The 19,129-nt window shown below is 40.8% G+C and overlaps 2 protein-coding genes across 2 annotated transcripts in view; one reads left to right on the forward strand and one right to left on the reverse strand.

Moving 5' to 3' along the window:
* cUnh16orf89 (chromosome Un C16orf89 homolog) overlaps nt 1-19,129 on the reverse strand; it is a 302,917-nt gene that overhangs the window by 187,429 nt on the left and 96,359 nt on the right. The window lies entirely within an intron of this gene.
* LOC310990057 (B-cell receptor CD22-like) lies at nt 1,806-18,373 on the forward strand. The gene is made up of 11 exons (XM_083977283.1): nt 1,806-1,955; nt 4,398-4,676; nt 4,759-5,085; nt 5,199-5,432; nt 6,502-6,735; nt 7,507-7,770; nt 9,922-10,182; nt 10,698-10,871; nt 12,974-13,162; nt 14,776-15,006; nt 17,167-18,373. The coding sequence occupies exons 1-11, from the start codon at nt 1,898-1,900 to the stop codon at nt 17,367-17,369; spliced, it is 2,454 nt and encodes an 817-aa protein (XP_083833409.1). The 5' UTR covers nt 1,806-1,897; the 3' UTR covers nt 17,370-18,373.

Consider the following 19,129-nt stretch of genomic DNA (forward strand, 5'->3'; position numbering starts at 1 on the left):
AAGATATATCAAGAATGGAACAAGGTATAAACAAATGTTTTTTTCCCTAGTCAAATAGAGAGTCTCCTCTTTCCTTTGAGCTGTTTGGTGTTTTCAGAGTCATAGTACAAAATATTCTCTGGGTCTTGACATATTACTCAAAATGCCCCAGAACGCTGGCACATGGCACTGACCATTTTATAAAAGGGCTGGCACTCAATGAGTTAATAACGCTGAGAGGACAGCTGAAGAAAGACACAGGGACGTGGAGACGTGGAGAAGTGTTCTACCAGCGATTCAGTGACTGTGAGCACCCTAACACTGCTACATTACTTACTGTTGCATATTTGTCCGGTTCGGAGGTCGGATTTGCGAGTTCCGAGAGCATTTTAACGCAGCAAGCGCCGGGCCGGCTTGGATCATAACAAAGACAAATGCTGCATTTGCCCCACGGACACTATACTGTTGGCGATTTTTTTTGTAAATTTAGTTATGGCTCCCCCCGACCCATCTTTTGCATATTTCAGCTTATTTTATGCTATTACTGCTGTATTTGCGATAATGCTCCTTTAATGTCGTAGCTGAGTTTACAATATGGGTGAATTCCAATTCCTCCCTTAGCCCTAGCAGCAGTGCATCAAACTTTATTAATTTGTTACATATATTTGCCAGTGAAATCCCCATTCTGCCAACTTTAATAACTGAAAAAAATATAGTTAAGTACAGTACATACTCTATTTTCTTTTTTCATATATTCTAAGTTTTGTCATTCTGTCCCTCACAGAGAAATATGTGTTAAAATAATGTGAATATATGTACAAATATGTACTATATGTTTCTCATATATTAGTCTAGTGCAGGGGTGTCAAACTCATTTTAGTTCTGGGGCCACAAACAACTGCAATTTGATCTCAAGTGGGCCGGACCAGTAAATAAATAAAAAGTAATAATTTTTCCCTTTGTTTTAGTGCATTATTAAGATATTTACAGTTAATGAACTATCCTTTTACAAAACATATTATGAACAACCTGAAATTACTTGATAAAAAGTATGTGCAATTTCAGCAATATTCTGCCTTCTGCCACTTTATTTTATCCCAGAGGGGAAATTAGTTCATGACAGTAGCCTTAAAAAGAAGAAAAGCAGGACAAATTATACAAAGAATAAAATACACAATTCATAAAAATCCATTTATGTCTTCCAAGCAGTTTTCACACATGGCAAATTCATGCAGCAGCTGGATTGGACCCTCTGGCGGGCCGGTTATGGCCCACGGGCCGCATGTTTGACACCCCTGGTCTAGTCATATCATATTGTTTGAATACTATAAACATATGTACAGTATGAAAACTATATAAACAGGACAAACCTCACTATGTAAATTTTGCTCACATGCACAGACCATGAAGTAATTACCAAAAAAAAGACAAAAGCCTCAGAAACTTGTTATTGATGTGAAGTGTAAAGTGTCTCAGTTTGATCTTTGCTGTACCTACATACAGTAACAGCTGCCAGTGGTTCAGACTCTAATATGTTCAGTTTACACTGTGACTACTACATGATAAATCATATTATATTAGGCTACATGTTCACAAGAACGCTCTAAAAATACACTACACACATTAACTGCCAGGCTACTGTGTGACTCATAAATATCTCCCACACACACACCAACACACACACACAAACCACCATCCACTGTACACAGGGTGTGTGTGGGGAGGAGAGACACGGAGAGAGAGAGAGAGAGAGAAAGAGAGAGAGCATGGTCACCAGTGTGTTGTTGGCTTTATGTCTCTGTCCCTCTCCTCTCAATGCACCTCATTGGTCCAGTGGAGCAGAGCAGCACTTTACCCGAGCACAGCGGCAGAGCAGCCGAGCTGGACTAAACCACAGAGGAGTCATTGTTCTGGTCCAATGAGTAGGACGACAGCATTTCTTGGGCTTTTTGCGGGGTTCCTTCTCATAGCGACAGGTAGGATTAAAAAAAAAAAAAAAAAAACTATGTTCGTTAAAAAAAGAAGTCTTTTTTCTGCCATTTTCCACAGCGAGTTTACTGTGTGTGTGTGAGAGACTGGGTTAGAAACAACTTTAATAATCGCTGCTAAAGCAAAGAAGAAAAGTGTGATAAAGATCAGCATCATCATGAATTATGAGTTATGTAGCCTACGTGGGTGCACAACTTTATTTTAACCAGAAGGGAGCGGTATCATATGACAAATTACTGAGACAAACTCTGACCATTACCTCCAACAGCGAAGAGGGCACATAGAAAATATTTTTTTTTTTTAAATAGAAAGAAAAGGAAAGAAAATCACGAATCAAGAATATGAGTAAAGTAATGGCTGCATTTATTTTGTAGTAAATCCAGAATAGGACCAGCCTCATTCCTTCAAAATAAAAGTGTTAAATTGACATCATTCTTGTGGAGGTTGTGTAACATGGAGTGAAAACTGGGAAATAACAGGAAAATTAAGTTTGAGTAAAGACTAAAGACATCGGTATATTTACTTTACAAGAAAAGCAGAATACCACCATCACCTTCGTTCCTTCAAAATAAAAGTGTTACATTGACATTAATCTTGTCGAGGTTGTGGGAAAAAACATTAATTTGAGTAAAACAACTACAACAACGTTATGTAGGCTACTCAAGAAAAAACAGAATAAAACCACCGCATTTTGTTCCTTCAAAATAAAAGTGTTAAAGGAGTATTATCGCAAAATTCGGCCACTAGATGGAGCCAGGCGGAGCTTATCAGATATAAACAAGTGGGCAGCTGTCAGAGAGAGAGAGCAGCCTCGTTTAGTCCCCCCCCCCGCCCCCCCTCCTTCTCCCTCCCCCCTCCTCCTCCCTCGCCAGGCTGAATGAACGTGCAATCGCGGGAAAAAGAAAACTCGCTAGTGGAAGCGGCAGCTCTACGTCGCGCACAACCACAACAACGATAACAACAACAACTGAAACGTCCTCCTCCTTAATAACGCTGAGAGGACAGCTGAAGAAAGACACAGGGACGTGGAGACAAAGTGTTCTACCAGCGATTCAGTGACTGTGAGCACCCTAACACTGCTACATTACTTACTGTTGCATATTTGTCCGGTTCGGAGGTCTGATTTGCGAGTTCCGAGTGCATTTTAACGCAGCAAGCGCCGGGCCGGCTTGGATCATAACAAAGACAAATGCTGCATTTGCCCCACGGACACTATACTGTTGGCGATTTTTTTTTGTAAATTTAGTTATGGCTCCCCCCGACCCATCTTTTACATATGTCAGCTTATTTTATGCTATTACTGCTGTATTTGCGATAATGCTCCTTTAAATTGGTGTTTGTTCTTGTTGGGATTGTGTAACAGGGAAAGAAAGCTGGGGAATGACCTTAATAACCCTGAGAGCATTTCTTTGCCCAATTTATAATCGTCACTGCTGGGGGGGGGGGGGGGGGGGGGGGGGCGTTGAAAACTTTTTTGCACAGACTGTTGCTCTGGTGAATGACGAATTATCATTTTGAATCCCATTTCCCCCGTTTTCTTTTACGTTTGTGACAATTAGGCTACACAAGCAACGCTCTCCTCTTTCACTTTGTTTTTCAATGGGGAAGAGGTGAAAGATTTTCTTGTGGTTTAGTTTTGTCAATTCGGGGAAAGTGCAGAGGAAAAGTGACCAGTTTTATTGGCGCCTTCTCCACACCCAGCCCACTATTAGCCGCCAGTCTATTTCAGTTGTACTCTCCATCAAACACACGCTCTTTGTGCTACATTTGGCATTGTTTCAGCAGCCATTGTTTGTTCATAGTTGACCTTTTTTATCTGCAGGAGTTTCAGTGTAAAAAGTCTAGACCACTTGCATTCTGGCTGCCCATATTATTGATACTGTACGATAAAAAATGTGTTTTGAATTCATCAACATATTAGGAAACAGTAAGAAAGTGTTTTTACAAGCTGTTGGTTATTGTTAAGCTTGATGATGGGGAAACTATTTTACCTCCAGGTTAAAAAAAAAGTGAAAAAAGTTACCACTCATCCGTAGGCAGGATTCTTCTGTGAGATGCTGGAGCTGAACTTGAACTTGAACTCGAAAAACAAAACCAGCAATCGCACATTCAACACACACTCAACCTTTACCTCCAGGTAAAAAAAAAAATCATACAGCACAGGGAACAACAGATAATGTAAACACAACACAAGATGCACAACAATGCACACAATAAGGCCAATGAAACATGATCTGAAATACCACAAGATAAAAATTGAATAGACACCAAATAATTACCACAAAAGACTACCCCAACAATGTCTGTTACTGTAACTGCGAACATAAGTGTGAACATCTCACCCCCTGTTGATGAAATAACTGCATTTAATGAAATAAATGAAATAAAAGTGTTTGCAAATGTAACACACGTGTCTGCTGCTGCTGCAGGTGTGCACGCCTCCTGTCCCATTGAGTTGAACCCCCCCAGCGTTGTGTTGAAGTATGGAGATCCTGTCTCGATCAACTGCAGCACACCAGAGACTGTCTTCCTGGATCTGGGCTGGGAGGTCCCAGCAGGAGCCACAGGGAAAGACAAAATCAACCATATGACCTGGTCTGTGGAGAAGCTGACAGAGTGGGACCCCTTTGTTGCGTGCTACATAAACGCTGAACCAGGGAGCTCGTTTGAAGAACAGTGCATGCAGAAGGCAGACATTACACTTTATAGTAAGTCTTGCGTGTATTGAACACATAACAGGCTGTGATACATGTGACTGTAATAACTAATTCTTTATTTTTACGTCTCCAGAGTTCACAGAGAAGGTCAGCATCAGCTCCACCGGTCCGGATGGTGTGATGAGAGAAAACACCGAACACAATTTCACATGTGACATCGACCAAGTTGCACCGGTGCAAAACCTCACAGTCAGGTGGTACAGGGAGGACACGCTGATCCGCACGAACACTTTTGTCAATCGCACTGAGAAGAAGCCAGTGAACCAGTCAACTGATTTCGATTTTACACCGACCAGACGGGACAATGGCGTCAGATTCAGATGCGAGGCACACATGGACCTGACGCCATTGGGGCCGCAGTTTAATCTAGCATCACAAGAGTATAATATTACAGTTCAGTGTAAGTATCTCATGTTGCCATTAGCATTTGTGTCTTTGCTGCTTTTCATCTGTTTGGTTAAAGTAAAATGCATGAACGTTTGTTTTGTTTTGTTTTTTGTTGCTTGTGTGCAGATGGACCAGATGTGCCTATGAATTGCTCCGGGTCTAACGTGTCTATATGGGAAGGACAAACTCTGGCCAGTCACTGTCCCGTGGAAGGAAATCCTCCCCCCGACGTCAGATGGATGAAAGATGGAAATCTAATCGACCCGCGCATTCCTCTGAAGAGGGGGGATGCAGGAGTGTACACAATCGAGGCCGAGGGGGCCTCAAGCTTCACACTGGAGCGCGATGTTTTTGTGTTGTGTGAGTTTTACATTGAGTTTCTATGGCAGTACCACAGCAGCACTATACCACTGACTCCAATATATTTTCTAAGATATCATATTTAAAGTGTTTGCCCTTAGTTAGGTCCCAGTAGGTGTCATATTTACCATTGTGGGTTCCTCCAATTTCCATCCTTTCGGGACCCTTGTGTCCAAAAATGGACACACAAAAGAACTGCTATAAAATCATCATATATCAATATTTTTTACTGCTTTTTTTTGCATAAATCTCTTAAACCACTTCAGCTCTGCTCAAAACTACCAAATGTTCATACATTTTCTGGATTTTAAATCTTTAAATGCCAGTTTGAAGACATGTTGTTGAATAGTGTTGATTTCATTGCATTACTATTTTTTAAGTGGTGTCAGGTTTAAAAATGTTCACCCATTGGAAACCCTAGTGGCCAAAAATTGATGCACAAAAGAACTGCTATAAAATCATCATACATCAATATTCTTTTCTGCTTTTTTTGCATAAATACCTTAAGCCCCTTTAGCTCTGCTCAAAACTACCAAACATTCAATAATTGTCTTTGTTTGAAGACTTCAAACTGGCATCTAAAGCAGGGGCCCCTAACGTTTTTCAGGCTAAGGACCCCCAAACTACTGGAGAGATGGAGCAGGGACCCCTGCTAAATATATTCATACAATTTTTTATTATATTAAACTGGGGCTAGTATCCCCTTAATTCAGCTATTCAAATAATACACTGGTATAGTCATATATTCATGTATATTCAGTCATTTATAAACACACTTTGATCAACTATGTCTGTTAATTGCATGATAATCATGCATACAAGCTATTTAAATTGACATTTTTATTTTAAGCATAAATGTGGAAATACAAAATAGTATAATCAACCAAAAAGTTCATGACCCCCTTGCAGTACCTCTGCGGACCCCCTAGGGGTCACGGACCCCCTGTTGAAGACCTCTGATCTAAAGGGTTAAAACCATCAGTGTACTTCCATGCAGCTTCGACTGTAACGTTTATTTCCTTCCCCCCTGTGTGTAAAATAGAAAATGTTTTTGTGTTTTTGTTTTCAGTTGGACCAGAGCTGGACTGTCCCAGCTCCTACACTGCTGTGGAGCACGTTCCTCACTCCCTCAGGTGCAACGTCAGCGGCTTCCCCAGACCTGAGGTCCATTGGTACAAAGACAATGATGATGAGGAGGTGGAGCTTCCAGAGAACCTAACCAGACGTGACGCAGGCCAGTACACGATCACCGCTTCAAACTCAAACTTTACTGTCAACGCCACCGTGGAGATTACCGTCACATGTAAGTCACACTTATAAAGATTATTTGTACATATAGTCTACTTGCCAGCCCATAGGGCCCCATTGTGAACCCGGAAATGTTGAGTACCCCAAAGTTTTATGTTAGAAATAGATAGTATGGGTCCCCAGTATTCAGAAACTGCCGGATGCTAACTTATATATATTGGGCAATTAGCATAACTGACATAATTAGCATAAATTAGCATAATTGCCTATATGGGCAATATTTCAACAAAATTGACTTGGCTGATCTGGGCAATATTGGAGTGGTTTTAGATGTTATTGATGATGCTGAATCCATTTCTGACATTTTCAAAATTCAAAATGGCTGTCTAAACCGGAAGTGACCTGATTTTAACCGCCAGTGGGCCGATTTTGATGGATTTCATCTGGTCACTACCGGTTTAGACAGCCATTTTGAGTTTTGAAAATGTCAGAAATGGATTCAGCATCATCAATAACCCCTTAAACCACCCCAATATTGCCCAGATCAGCCAAGTCAATTTTGTTGAAATATTGCCCATATAGGCAATTATGCTAATTTATGCTAATTATGTCAGTTGTGCTAATTGCCCAATATATATAAGTTAGCACCCGGCAGTTTCTGAATACTGGGGACCCATACTATATATTTCTAACATAAAACTTTGGGGTACTCAACATTTCCGGGTACTCATTGTTGGCAAGTAGACTAATACAGTATGCAGTCAGTCAGCAGCATTGGATCTGTTAGATTTCATTCACTTGTCATGTTTTCACTGTTTGTCTGCAGACGCACCATCGCAGATCGTGGAGCTTGAAGATGCTGAAGTTAAGGCTGGTTCCGATGTGTATCTGAAATGCTCCTCCACTGGAAACCCACGGCCGCATTACGCCTGGAGTTACTACCGGACGGCCAATGTGGAGCTGGAAGATGAAGACGGAGTGTCCCGTTTACACATCCGCAACGCTACAGCACTCAACGCGGGCACCTACACATGTAACGCCTCCAATCAGAGAGGATCTGTCTCCCACACAGTCAGAGTCACTGTCAGAGGTGAGGTCAACGTAATGTAATAATATAAACACAATAGGCTGATGCACTAACCTGGCCACCTTATTGACCCTCAGTACATTTTTAATGACTTTACTCCTAATATTGGCCCGATATGGATAAATCCACACTGAAATACAGATGTGTGACACATTTAAATCCACTTATTATAATATCGCACATCCATCTGTACTGGATGTTGCAGGAGTGATGAAGCTGGCATACAAAGACAAGCACCCAGTTGCACCCGCAATACAATATTATATCGATTCAACAGACAACGATTTGATGTTTGCCGATATCACAAGGTCTGTCACGATACGATTTTGACAGTGATCTGTATGAGACGATTTTACAGAATCACTTCCATTCATATCAAATTTCAAAAAGCAACTGAAGCATCATTTGATATTTTTATTTCCAAGCTCAACCAATCAATTTTGATTAAAAAAACTCTATCTATCTATCTATCTATCTATCTATCTATCTATCTATCTATCTATCTATCTATCTATCTATCTATCTATCTATCTTTCTATCTTTCTTTCTTTCTTTCTTTCTTTCTTTCAAGTTAACAAACATTTATCACCTCTCAGTATCAGACTGACACAGGGGAAACAGATCCAGACTCCAGACAGGAAGGCCACAGGGTTCAAACCAAACCATGAACAAACAGACTCTGATCGGATGTTTACAGTTTCATAAACCACTTTTTCCACCGTGCCAGCATCAAACCAAAAAATGATCCCTCTCTGTCTAATGCTACAAACCAACAAGCCCCCCTGTTATCCTGCTGCTGGCACAAAGTTTAACTTAACTCTGCAGCCCTAGTTTCACCACCACATTTATAGACTTGCCTAGTGTGTGTGTGTGTGTGTGTGTGTGTGTGTGTGTGTGTGTGTGTGTGTGTGTGTGTGTGTGTGTGTGTGTGTGTGTGTGTGTGTGTGTGTGTGTGTGTGTGTGTGTGTGTACTCAGTGTTGGGGGGAGGGCTGTTTCCTCTCCGGTGATGCAGCAGGGCACTGGGAGCTGCCTGTCTGTAGCTCTGGTCTGTAGCTCCACTGCTCCCATAACTTTAGCTTTAGCCTCGCGCCCGAAAAGTCAACAACTGGTCTCTGGCTCGCGCGTCGCGCCGCGTGTGTGTGTGTGAAGCCGAGCAGGAGGCGCACGAGTCGGTGTGACTGTAACGGAAGACCCCGGCGACAGGAAAAAACGAGGGAGGAAAAACAAAAAAAACAAAACACACAACCTCTCCAGACTTTATTCCCGATGGAGGATTTAAACTCTCTTCGTCTCCTGTCGGTGCTTTTGACTTTAAAGCTGGTGTCGTACTCTAGCGGGACAGACAGTAAGTTGAGCTTCTTGGAAACAAAGTTACAGACTTGATGTTTTTCTTTCCTGTAGATTCTTAAACGAGTCGATAAAAAAAAGAAAAAGGTTATCAACAGGAAAAGCAGCAGGATAGGATAGTGTTGTTGGCTCATGGGCTGCTGTGGCCTGGGTTAGGTTATTTAGTTGCTAACTTTAGACAACACAGTGGTGTTTAAAAAAGCTCAGAGGAGGCTGGAAAGTCTGAATTTAATGACTCATATTCATGTTACATGTTGTATAGACTTTGAATGGGAAGTAATGGTAATTATAGGTGTGTCAAGACTGCTGGAAAAACCATTTACATTACACTGAGTGAGTTAAACTGTTTGGTAATTAGTAGGTATTACACAGGGAATCAAACCATTGAAGCCTCCACTTAGGCCTGTGGATATGATATGATTTTTTAAAAACTTGTTATTATATTTCTTATTATTCTTCTTTCTAAGATGACACTTTAACAGATGGAAACAGGCTTGAAAAATGTGGCGCATTTGACTTAAAGATATGAAATACTGAGGCGAGTCCAGCACGAAGAATGGTGGGCAGCAAGTGCAGCGTTTCCTTCAGGGAGGGATATTTCCTTCCTGAGTGTTTTCCTCCTCAGATGCAGCTTTTGTTTCTGCAGGCGTTTTTTCAGCATGACTTCACTGGACTGCACAGCGCTGGACGTAGAGACCTGTTGTGTAAAGATAATGGATAATGTACTGACTTGCACTGGAATAACATTTCCCATCCACCCTCCCTCTCCCTCCCTCCCTTCCTCTCTCTCTCTCTACGTTCCTCAGGTGCCCCGTCAGAATGCCCCATCAAAATAACCCCAGACAGGATGGTGGTGCAGTACAAAGCAGAAGAAGTCAATGTGACGTGCACGCCGACCGGGAAATACAGCAATCTAAAGCACCAACACTGGCAGGATGGGAGCAACAGCATAACTGGTCCAACCTGGGTTGTTAACACCATTGAAGACTGGAAGTCCACGCCTGTGTGCTTTGCTGAGTTTGAGGGAATTGGAAAATGCAATAAATCTTTAGACTTCATTCTCTACAGTATGTATTGATCAACCTTATTATCATATTTTTATTGTCATCAGTTCTAAAAAAAACTTTGTTGTTATATCAGTTTCATTTAAAATCATACATGCAGAGTCATATTCATCATATTATCTGCTGTTTTCTCAAATTTTCAACACAATGTAGTTCTTATAGCGACATGAAAACAATTATGACACAACAAAGGAAACAGAGACTGTAATAACAGGAAGATGGAGTAAAAATTAAACTAAATAAGTTAAACCAAAGAAGATTAATAATATAGAATAGATTCAAAACGTATACAGCGGTTCCTCACTGTAATAGCATACCCATGGCAGGGACTTTTTTAATGATTATGTCTTTTTGAAGTCTAAGGGAGTATGTTATTTATTCCATTTGATATATTCACCTTATTTTTTCAGTCCACATATTGTATGTTGGAGGGTCAGACTGTTACTGACCTTACTGTAACACATTTAATCAATTTTGTATCCTGATTTAATCCTGATTTTCTTTCTTCACCACTGCAGAGACACCAGATGACGTCTCCATCCGCGTTGTCCGTAACTTGAGTAAGGTGAATGAGAGCGATGAGATGGTGGAGGGCGAAGAGGTCCAGCTGCATTGTGACATCGTCAACGTCGCTCCTGCAGACAAAGTCAGCGTGTGGTTCCATTGGAACGGCACACGCACACCACTCAACGGTGGGATATCTGCATTCACTCACACACACTCTGCCTTCTCTGTGAGGTCAAGGAAAATCTACCATGGACAGCTGAGTTGCACGTGAAACAATCTTTCATCACTGAAAAAGAAAAAAAACCACACACACACACATAAGCTGGGATATAAATTCACAGCAATAATACATAAGAGACACTATAGAAGTGTCACATATTGGGGTACAACAGTGCACTGGGGCCATTGTACTGTAGGTTAGAAAATTAATTTTTGGGAAGGAAACATGTCTCTATGTTTTGCAAGGTTTCACAGACTTGGCTTGTTTTTTTTCATTTTTCCTTCAGTGGATGAAACTCCACCTCCCAGGTGCATTGGCAGGAAATCAGGAAATAGTTGTTATTATATAAACCCAGAATCACAACATCATTAAAGTGCCTGTTCTCTTCCAACTTAGCAAAGTGGAGGTGTCGGCGTGTTTCCTTCCGTGATTTGTGCGTTTGTTATTGCAGATGTTTGAGTTTTTTTCTTCCTTCTTTTTTTTTTTGCAGATTTTTGTCTCTTTGATATCAGAGGATATCTCAGTTCTTTTAGCTGTTTTTGAGTTTTTGAGTTTTTTATTTGCCAGTTTCTTTTCCGTTATGACTTCACAATGTCAGAGAATATCATTGTTGCTTTGAATTTGTTAGTTTTGGTTTTTACTTGCTTCAAATTTCTTACACATTTCTTCTCTCTTGCAGCTCTTATTAATTTTTATTCTCATTTGACCCAAACACTGGCCTCAATACGGTGTTATATTTGAACAGATATTTCCTAGTAAACATGAAACTCTCTCCGGTGTCTCTATGAATCATTAAGTTTATTTTCAGACGAGAAGGTTTCTCCGATTTGACAGGGCAGAGCTGCCCGTGGATGAGTGTGGTCCAGACCAAAGTAGCATGTTAGTCTCTGATTATAGTGTCTGCTAATGTACGAGCTGGTCCTCTTGTTCCACATAACACACAGTGGAAGTTGTTGGAAGTTGTTGCATAGTCGCTGGTGCTCTCAGCAAAAATCATGTTACACAGGTGAAGCACAAAATAAGCATCTTGAAGGATGAAACATTGGCTTATTGTTGAATAAATGCTGAAACATTTAGTTTGTTAATTGATCTCCCTCAATAAGTAGTTAAAGCAGAAGTAAGCGATATATTTGTGTTAATATAAGTCTTAAATAGTTATATCTTCCGACAGCAATCACTTACATAGAGTGTTTGGACCGAAACACGGGTCTCTCAGTCCCTCTGCTCTGCTCTGAGCCGAGGAGAAAACTTTTCTTGTATCCTACAAGTTTTATCCAATGAGGAGAGAGAACGGCATGCAGGGCTGTGTGTGCAGCCAAGGGACGCCGTGAATGTGGTGACGTAGGGACGAGGACTGTTATGGTGCGTTCAAGGAAACTCGTAACTCGTGTTTTTCCGACCTGTGAAGTCGTACCGGTTCGATCTGGTACGAGTTCACGGGTCAGAAGTTACGAGTGGCCGTTAAAGTGACTTTCACCGGTAAAACAGGTCGGAGAAACACGAGTTGCGGGTTGCCTGGAACGCTACAAAGTCGTAAGTCGTGACTTGAAGCTGTAACTTACGGTTTCAAAAGCCTGCCTGGAACGCAGCATTAGCCAAAACGACCGGATCGCTTACTTCTGCTTTAAGTTCATCAGAGCTGTGTCCTGAGAGGAGTTTATTGAAGTGTTGATGTTGTCGTCACCGGCCAGATGTGACGGGTAAAAGAGAAACCAGGCGTTTGATCAGCTTGTTTCTTGTGTTCAAAGCGGATGAGTTTGTGCTTATCTAAATAAAAACAAGAGATGCGCTGCAGCTTGATCAAAAGCCTTGGCACAGATGTTCCTCCAACAAAGTGTCTTTTGTTTACACTTACACCACGGCCTCCCTCTGCTCTTAAGCTTTTTTAGAGTTGTCCGTCACTTGTGAGTCGCCTTGGATGATTGAGTCTAATGTGATGTTTATTTTCTTAAGAGTCAAATGTAAAAACATTGTCACACAATGTCTAACAATGTCTTTTTTGTTTGATTTTGTTTGGTTGTTTTTCTACCTTCAATTTTATTTAATTTTTATATATTTGTCCCTCAGGCTCGACACAAGTGGACAACACAGACGGTAACCTCAGCGACAGATCTCCGATGAACGTGACGTCCACCATCAGCATCAAACTGAACAAGACGGACAACAGGACTGAGTTCAGATGTGTAGCTCAGTTGGACCTGGGGCCAGAGTCTCCTGAAGAGAAGATGTCCAACCCTCTGGAAGTGATCGTCCGCTGTGAGACCACGTTTTACCTTTTTACACCTCAGATTAATCTGATATATAAGCTGCATGATGAAGTGATGGATGGACATGTTATTGGATCATTTTAGAGGAATAACAGGCGACACTGCATAAGGCAGACCGCACACTAGATGGTTTTCTGATGAGAAAACACGGGAGGCGACAGATAAAGGACGGTTTTAACCCATTTTCCTGCCATTTGTAGTTACAGCGGCAATTTCCCAGACACAAGATCTCACAGAAACTTGTTTGATCAACTGTGACTTCAGAAGAAAAAACAAAAACAAATATGAAGGACAACTCTGTTATCTTAGCCCTATTTTGGTCGGTCTGGTATCAAGACACTTGTGTTGATGCTGTAATCCCATTGGCTGCTCTTGTTTTTGGCTCAGCTAGCTGCCATGTTTGTGGGCTGTAAAAGTACCCAACGTAAAACAAATCCTAAATATCCTAAGTCTGTTTTGATAGTTACTACAAACACATTTGATATTTGCCACTCCAGATCAGGCTGCCTATTATTATTATTGACACAACACACCCTGATTCAGGCCCAGTATCATCTGAGGCGTATCCAGCCTGAGAGCTTGTTATTTTTGAGGAGTTATATGAGGAGTATAAATGTTATATGGAGGAGTTGTGTTAAGGGATGATTTGTTTTTGTAGATTATTAATTATTATAATAATTAAAGCAGAAGTAAGTGATATTTTTGTGTTAATATAAGTCTTAAATAGTTATATCTTCCGACAGCAATCACTTACATAGAGTGTTTGGACCGAAACACGGGACTCTCAGTCACTCTGCTCTGCTCTGAGCCGAGGAGAAAACTTTTCTTGTGTCCTACAAGTTTTATCCAATGAGGAGAGAGAACAGCATGAAGGGCTGTGTGTGCAGCCAAGGGATGCGCCTGAATGTGGTGACGTAGGGACGAGGACCAATAGATCCGTGACGAGGGCGGGGGCTGCTAACTCCATCGGCTGACAAGACGTTATGGTGCGTTCAAGGCAGCCCGTAACTCGTGTTTTTCTGACCTGTGAAGTCGTACCAGTTCGATCTGGTACGAGTTCACGGGTCGGAAGTTACGAGTGGCCGTTATAGTGACTTTCACAGGTAAAACAGGTCGGAAAAACACGAGTGGGTTGCCTGGAACGCTACAAAGTTGTAAGTCGTGACTTGAGGCTGTAATTTACGGTTTCAAAAGCCTGCCTGGAATGCAGCATTAGCCAAAACGACCGGATCGCTTACTTCTGCTTTAATATATAATTAATAAATATACAATTATTATTAATGAATACTAATATCCACTGAGGATATTGGTAATAATATTAATTTTAAATTAAATTAAAATGCTAGATTTATTAATAGATAAGTAAGAAAGGGGTAGGGTCATATAAGTTTTACCTGCTCCTTTTTTGGACACTGCTCTTTTGTTTGTATTCTCTTTTTGTTTTTAAATTTTATTTTTTATGTTCTAAATAAATTCATTCATTCATTCATTCATTCATTTTTCTCACAGAAAAAAAGCACAGTGTGTAAAATGTTGATTTAGGGATGCCACAGCCAACCAGCACCAGTACTGAACGCTCTCTTTGCCCCCGTGTCTCTGCAGATGCGCCCGTCATTAACAAAACGAAGCTACCTGAGAAGATCCCGCTGTTCAGAGGTTACAGCGAGGAGCTCATCTGCGAAGCCGACGGCGACCCGCTTCCAGTGATCCAGTGGTACGGCCAAGAGTCAGGGAAAGGCGTGCTGACGGAAGTGACGGAACCCGGTTTCTACAACTGTACGGCCACCAACAACGTCGGCACCGTCTACCATGTGGTCGAATTGATTTTTAAGGGTAAGAATCAAAACTCTGTTGTACATTTATTTAGAAGGAAACATGCATCATCTATCAAAGTGCCGCAGCAGGGGAAACAAGTTTGTGGCAAAGGGGTTTGAAGCCAAGAAATAAATATTGATCTCTTCTCCCCTTTACACAAATTGTATGAGAATGGGTTTATAGTTTATATAGAGAGCCTAAGCGGAAGCAGGAAGTAACGGCGCCATGGGACCTCAACTCGGAAAAAGTCCCCATGTAAGTGAACGGAGTCAAAGTTTTATTTCGTGATCCGATTGAATTGTGCCATGAGAAAAAAATATGACCTCTACCTCTTTAAAACATCACGTTTCATGCCGAGAAATCAGCAGTTGATCGTAAAACGGCAACGGAGGAATGTATTTTGTGTGACGACCGCTCTACGGACTACAGATCTGGTGTCCCACAAAAAATACGTCACCAACTGACACGGGAAAGGGCGGCATTTGGTGTGTGACGTCACCTAGGCGACCTGTCGTCTTTCTGGTTACGGATTCTTCTGAATTTTATTTTCCAATAGTTTTACAACAAACTGCAGACTTTTTGGCATGAAACGCGATGTTTTAAACAGGTAGAGGTCATATTTTTTTCCTCATGGCACAATTAAATCGGATCACGAAATAAAACTTTGACTCCCGTTCACTTACATGGAGACTTTTTCCGAGTTGAGGTCCCACGGCGACCGTTACTTCCTGCTTCCGCTTAGGCTCTCTATAAACATCTTTATTTATACAGTATATAAACACGGTACAAATGAAACCGAGACATAACAACAGACAGGGTTGTCATTGATCAGGTGAGATGCTTAACATTCAGGTTGTGTAAGAGATTATTCGAGTAAAAGATACATTGGGTTACATACAATAGCATCAGTCTATAAGTCTTTCTGAATCCCTCACTATGAGCCTTCATGGTGCACAGCTTTAAAACCAAGGGGATGTTTGTTTCGTTTCCATCACCTCCACTGCACTCACTCGGCCCATATATATAAACATCTTCTAATTATTATTTCCCCTCAACGCGTGTGACCGTCACCTATAAACCACCGTTCAGACCAAACTCAATAAAAAACGTTAGAGGGAGCCAAATCATAACAAACATCGTCGTCTCATTTTACAAGGTCGGATCAGGATCTCACGGTATCACAGAGAGAGACTCAGAAGTTTTCACTGTGATAAAAAAAAAACTTGTCAACAGCGAACAGGAGGAAACGCTGTTGACTGTTGTAAGGAAAGAGGGGAAATAGATGGTGATGGGCTGAAGAGAGAGAGAGAGACCAATAACTGCTGTACTTTATGTTGATATAGAGGAAATAGCCATTGATAATGATATGATATTGATAATTTATTATAATAATAACTAACTAAGTGTTGTTATGGTGGATTAAGACTCTGCAGAATGAGAGAGACACAGAGGAGAAGCACAAACTAGAGGAAGGAGAAAATAAAAGTCTAAGTCAAAGAGAGAGAGAGAGAGAGAGAGAGACAGAGAGCACAGTGCATCATGGGAGTTCTTCCCTTACAGCAGCACGTCTAAAGACTGGTTTTGATCTCTACCTGAGCCTGACAGTACTAGTGCATAATTAATCAATAGAAGCATCTCCTGCAAAGAAGTAAACTCTGCACTAAGTAGCAGATTCTAAAAAAGAAAGAAAGAAAGAAAGAAAGAAAGAAAGAAAGAAAGAAAGAAAGAAAGAAAGAAAGAAAAAAAAAGCCAGTCAAAGAGATATTTTTCTATTCAGCCATTTAAATTTATTTCAAAATGGCAGATTTTATTTTTAATTTATTTTTTCTGAGCGATTTGTGCACAAAGAAAGAGACAAAAGGGCAGAAGGCCAGAGGTTTGGGTAAGTTTTTGTCGAAAATAATGACTTCCATGTGTCTCAGTAATAATAACAATACTAATACAGATGTCTTCCTGCCTGAGCATGGGTTAAAGTATGTTAAAATAGTAAGGAGGTAATTAGTTTTCATCTGTGAACGTGCATGCTGACATTGAATTTGCAGCAGAAAAATGAGAAGTGGAAAATGTTGCATGATGTCAGAGACAGTGACACACACATATTTATTCAAAGCTGGTTATTTTGAGCGTTTTTCATCGGAACATGTTGATGATTTTATCTGATTTCCGTTTCGTTTACAGAGGACTACCTGCCCCTCATCGCTGGGTTCGTGGCCCTCATGGTCGTCTGCATCTCCGTCGTCTTCTGCTTCATCTACTCCATCTACTACAAGAACACCAAGATGCGCCGCTACAGCCTCAAAAACCCCAAACTCGGCAACCACAACGGCAACGTAGCTCACAACGGCTGGGACATGCAGTTTCCCATGACCAAACTGTCTTAGCGTCAGACTGCAAGTGTTGTTGGTGCTGGTGCCTCGGGGGAACGGGAACGCTGACCACTCTGAATGAGCTACACTGGACTGACGCCTCCGAACTTCACACTTTACTGTTTATCCCCTCCTCCCCAATACATTTAAATAGCATCTCACCCTTCGTGGAATAATCTAATTATAAGAAAATTACCAAACTTGACCTGAGCTGCACAATTTTACTGAAGTGAAACTACTGGATTGTGCCTGTTTTCACTGGACCGAAGGAAGAAGGGGAGCAAAGACTCAAAACAATGTGACTCTGATGATTTCTCAGAGAAACTGGATATTTTTTCCCCCCTTGAGCACAAAGTTTAATATGATTTATGAATGTTTTTCTTGACCATGGCTTCACACTAAAGCCTCGGTTCCTTTTTTTAAGAGTCCACCCCCTTGATATGCATTTCAATTTGAATCACTATAGGGATGGTTTTTTTTACATTTATTTATAAAAATGTGTTTGAAGAAGTGGTGCCCCCCTGAGACTGCAGTGGATTTCACAGTCACACCAACAGGAAGTCCACCGCTCCTCTGAAGGTGTGAATATCGCTAGCTTTGCTCAATGTGTCAATCAATTGAGCCCATTGTCCCCTTCACTATTGTTTGTGCACTTCTCTCTGTTTGTGGCCTTCTCCTATGTGTGTGTGTGTGCCTGGCCTTTTATCAGGCTCCAGCCTTAAAGGAACAAATTGTCTTGTTCCACAGTTGTATGCTTTTTCTATGACTGAATGACTGCGGGCTTTAGAGCCTAATGTCAATCAGAACTGTATATTCAGGATATTTTTTTATGTAAATGCAAAAACCTTATATTTATTTATGAGAGTAACGGTGAAGGTGAAAGACATAGTTGTTTTAAAAAACGGACTGCAGATTGACATGTAAAAGTTGGAGTTGAAGGCCTGAGTGTGTGTGTGTATGTGTGTGTGTGTGTGTGTGTGTGTGATATTCTGGACATGAGAACATTTTTAATGTGTGTTCGTAATGTTTTTGAATACTGCTGTATATATTTTTAACTGACGTACAACAGTATTTTATTATTAAAAAAAGATGTTGCTTTGTAAGAAATGTGCATTCATTCATTTAAAAATTCGCCCCCATTAATTTACAAATGCGGTTGAATTTGACATGTTTTCATTTAGTCTCAATAAAATGAGACTACAAAGGATACAGATGTATCAACATGTCTATTGTTTTACTTTTGACTGTGGAAATCCTGGAGATTTATCTCAGCCTCAGACAGGACGGAAAGTATCTTATCAAAAGACACTTTAACACGTCATTCTCTGTGGGGACAGCAGGTTTTTCAAGATGAGTAATGCTGCCTTCCTGTCCCGTATAGGACATAATGCAATTGAAGCCTAATTGCTCAACAAGTGTCGCACAAGGATGTTTCTTAATGTCTGGTGTCTTGATGGTTTATGAAATGTTGGCTTTGATCTTTTGGAGTATAGTTACAAAGAAAACACATAAAGGTAGTTTATAAATGAATAAATAGGCTATATCAGACGGCATTTTTCATAAGCAAAATGAATTTATTTACATTTATTTATTTACTTGTATATGATTTAAGTCAAACATTGTATGAGTCTGGTTTGTATAAAAGTCAAATATGTTGGAGGCGGTGAAAACGTTTAAAAATGAGAAAATAAGACGATTAAACACATTTTCCCAGGCTCCTTTGCAGAGCTATGGCACTTATGCTGTAGCTTTCATCTTTCTTCTTATTTTTCTCC

The sequence above is a fragment of the Trachurus trachurus genome (assembly GCF_905171665.1).
Source record: "Trachurus trachurus genome assembly, chromosome: 8".
NCBI classification, from domain to species: domain Eukaryota; kingdom Metazoa; phylum Chordata; class Actinopteri; order Carangiformes; family Carangidae; genus Trachurus; species Trachurus trachurus.

Excerpts from the sequence above, each read along its gene's own strand:
- LOC310990057 (XM_083977283.1), top strand. The coding sequence starts at position 1,898 with ATGAGTAGGACGACAGCATTTCTTGGGCTTTTTGCGGGGTTCCTTCTC. Across the intron at positions 5,433-6,501 it reads GCGCGATGTTTTTGTGTTGT|TTGGACCAGAGCTGGACTGT; the intron begins GTGAGTTTTACA and ends TTTTGTTTTCAG. Across the intron at positions 15,007-17,166 it reads GGTCGAATTGATTTTTAAGG|AGGACTACCTGCCCCTCATC; the intron begins GTAAGAATCAAA and ends TTTCGTTTACAG.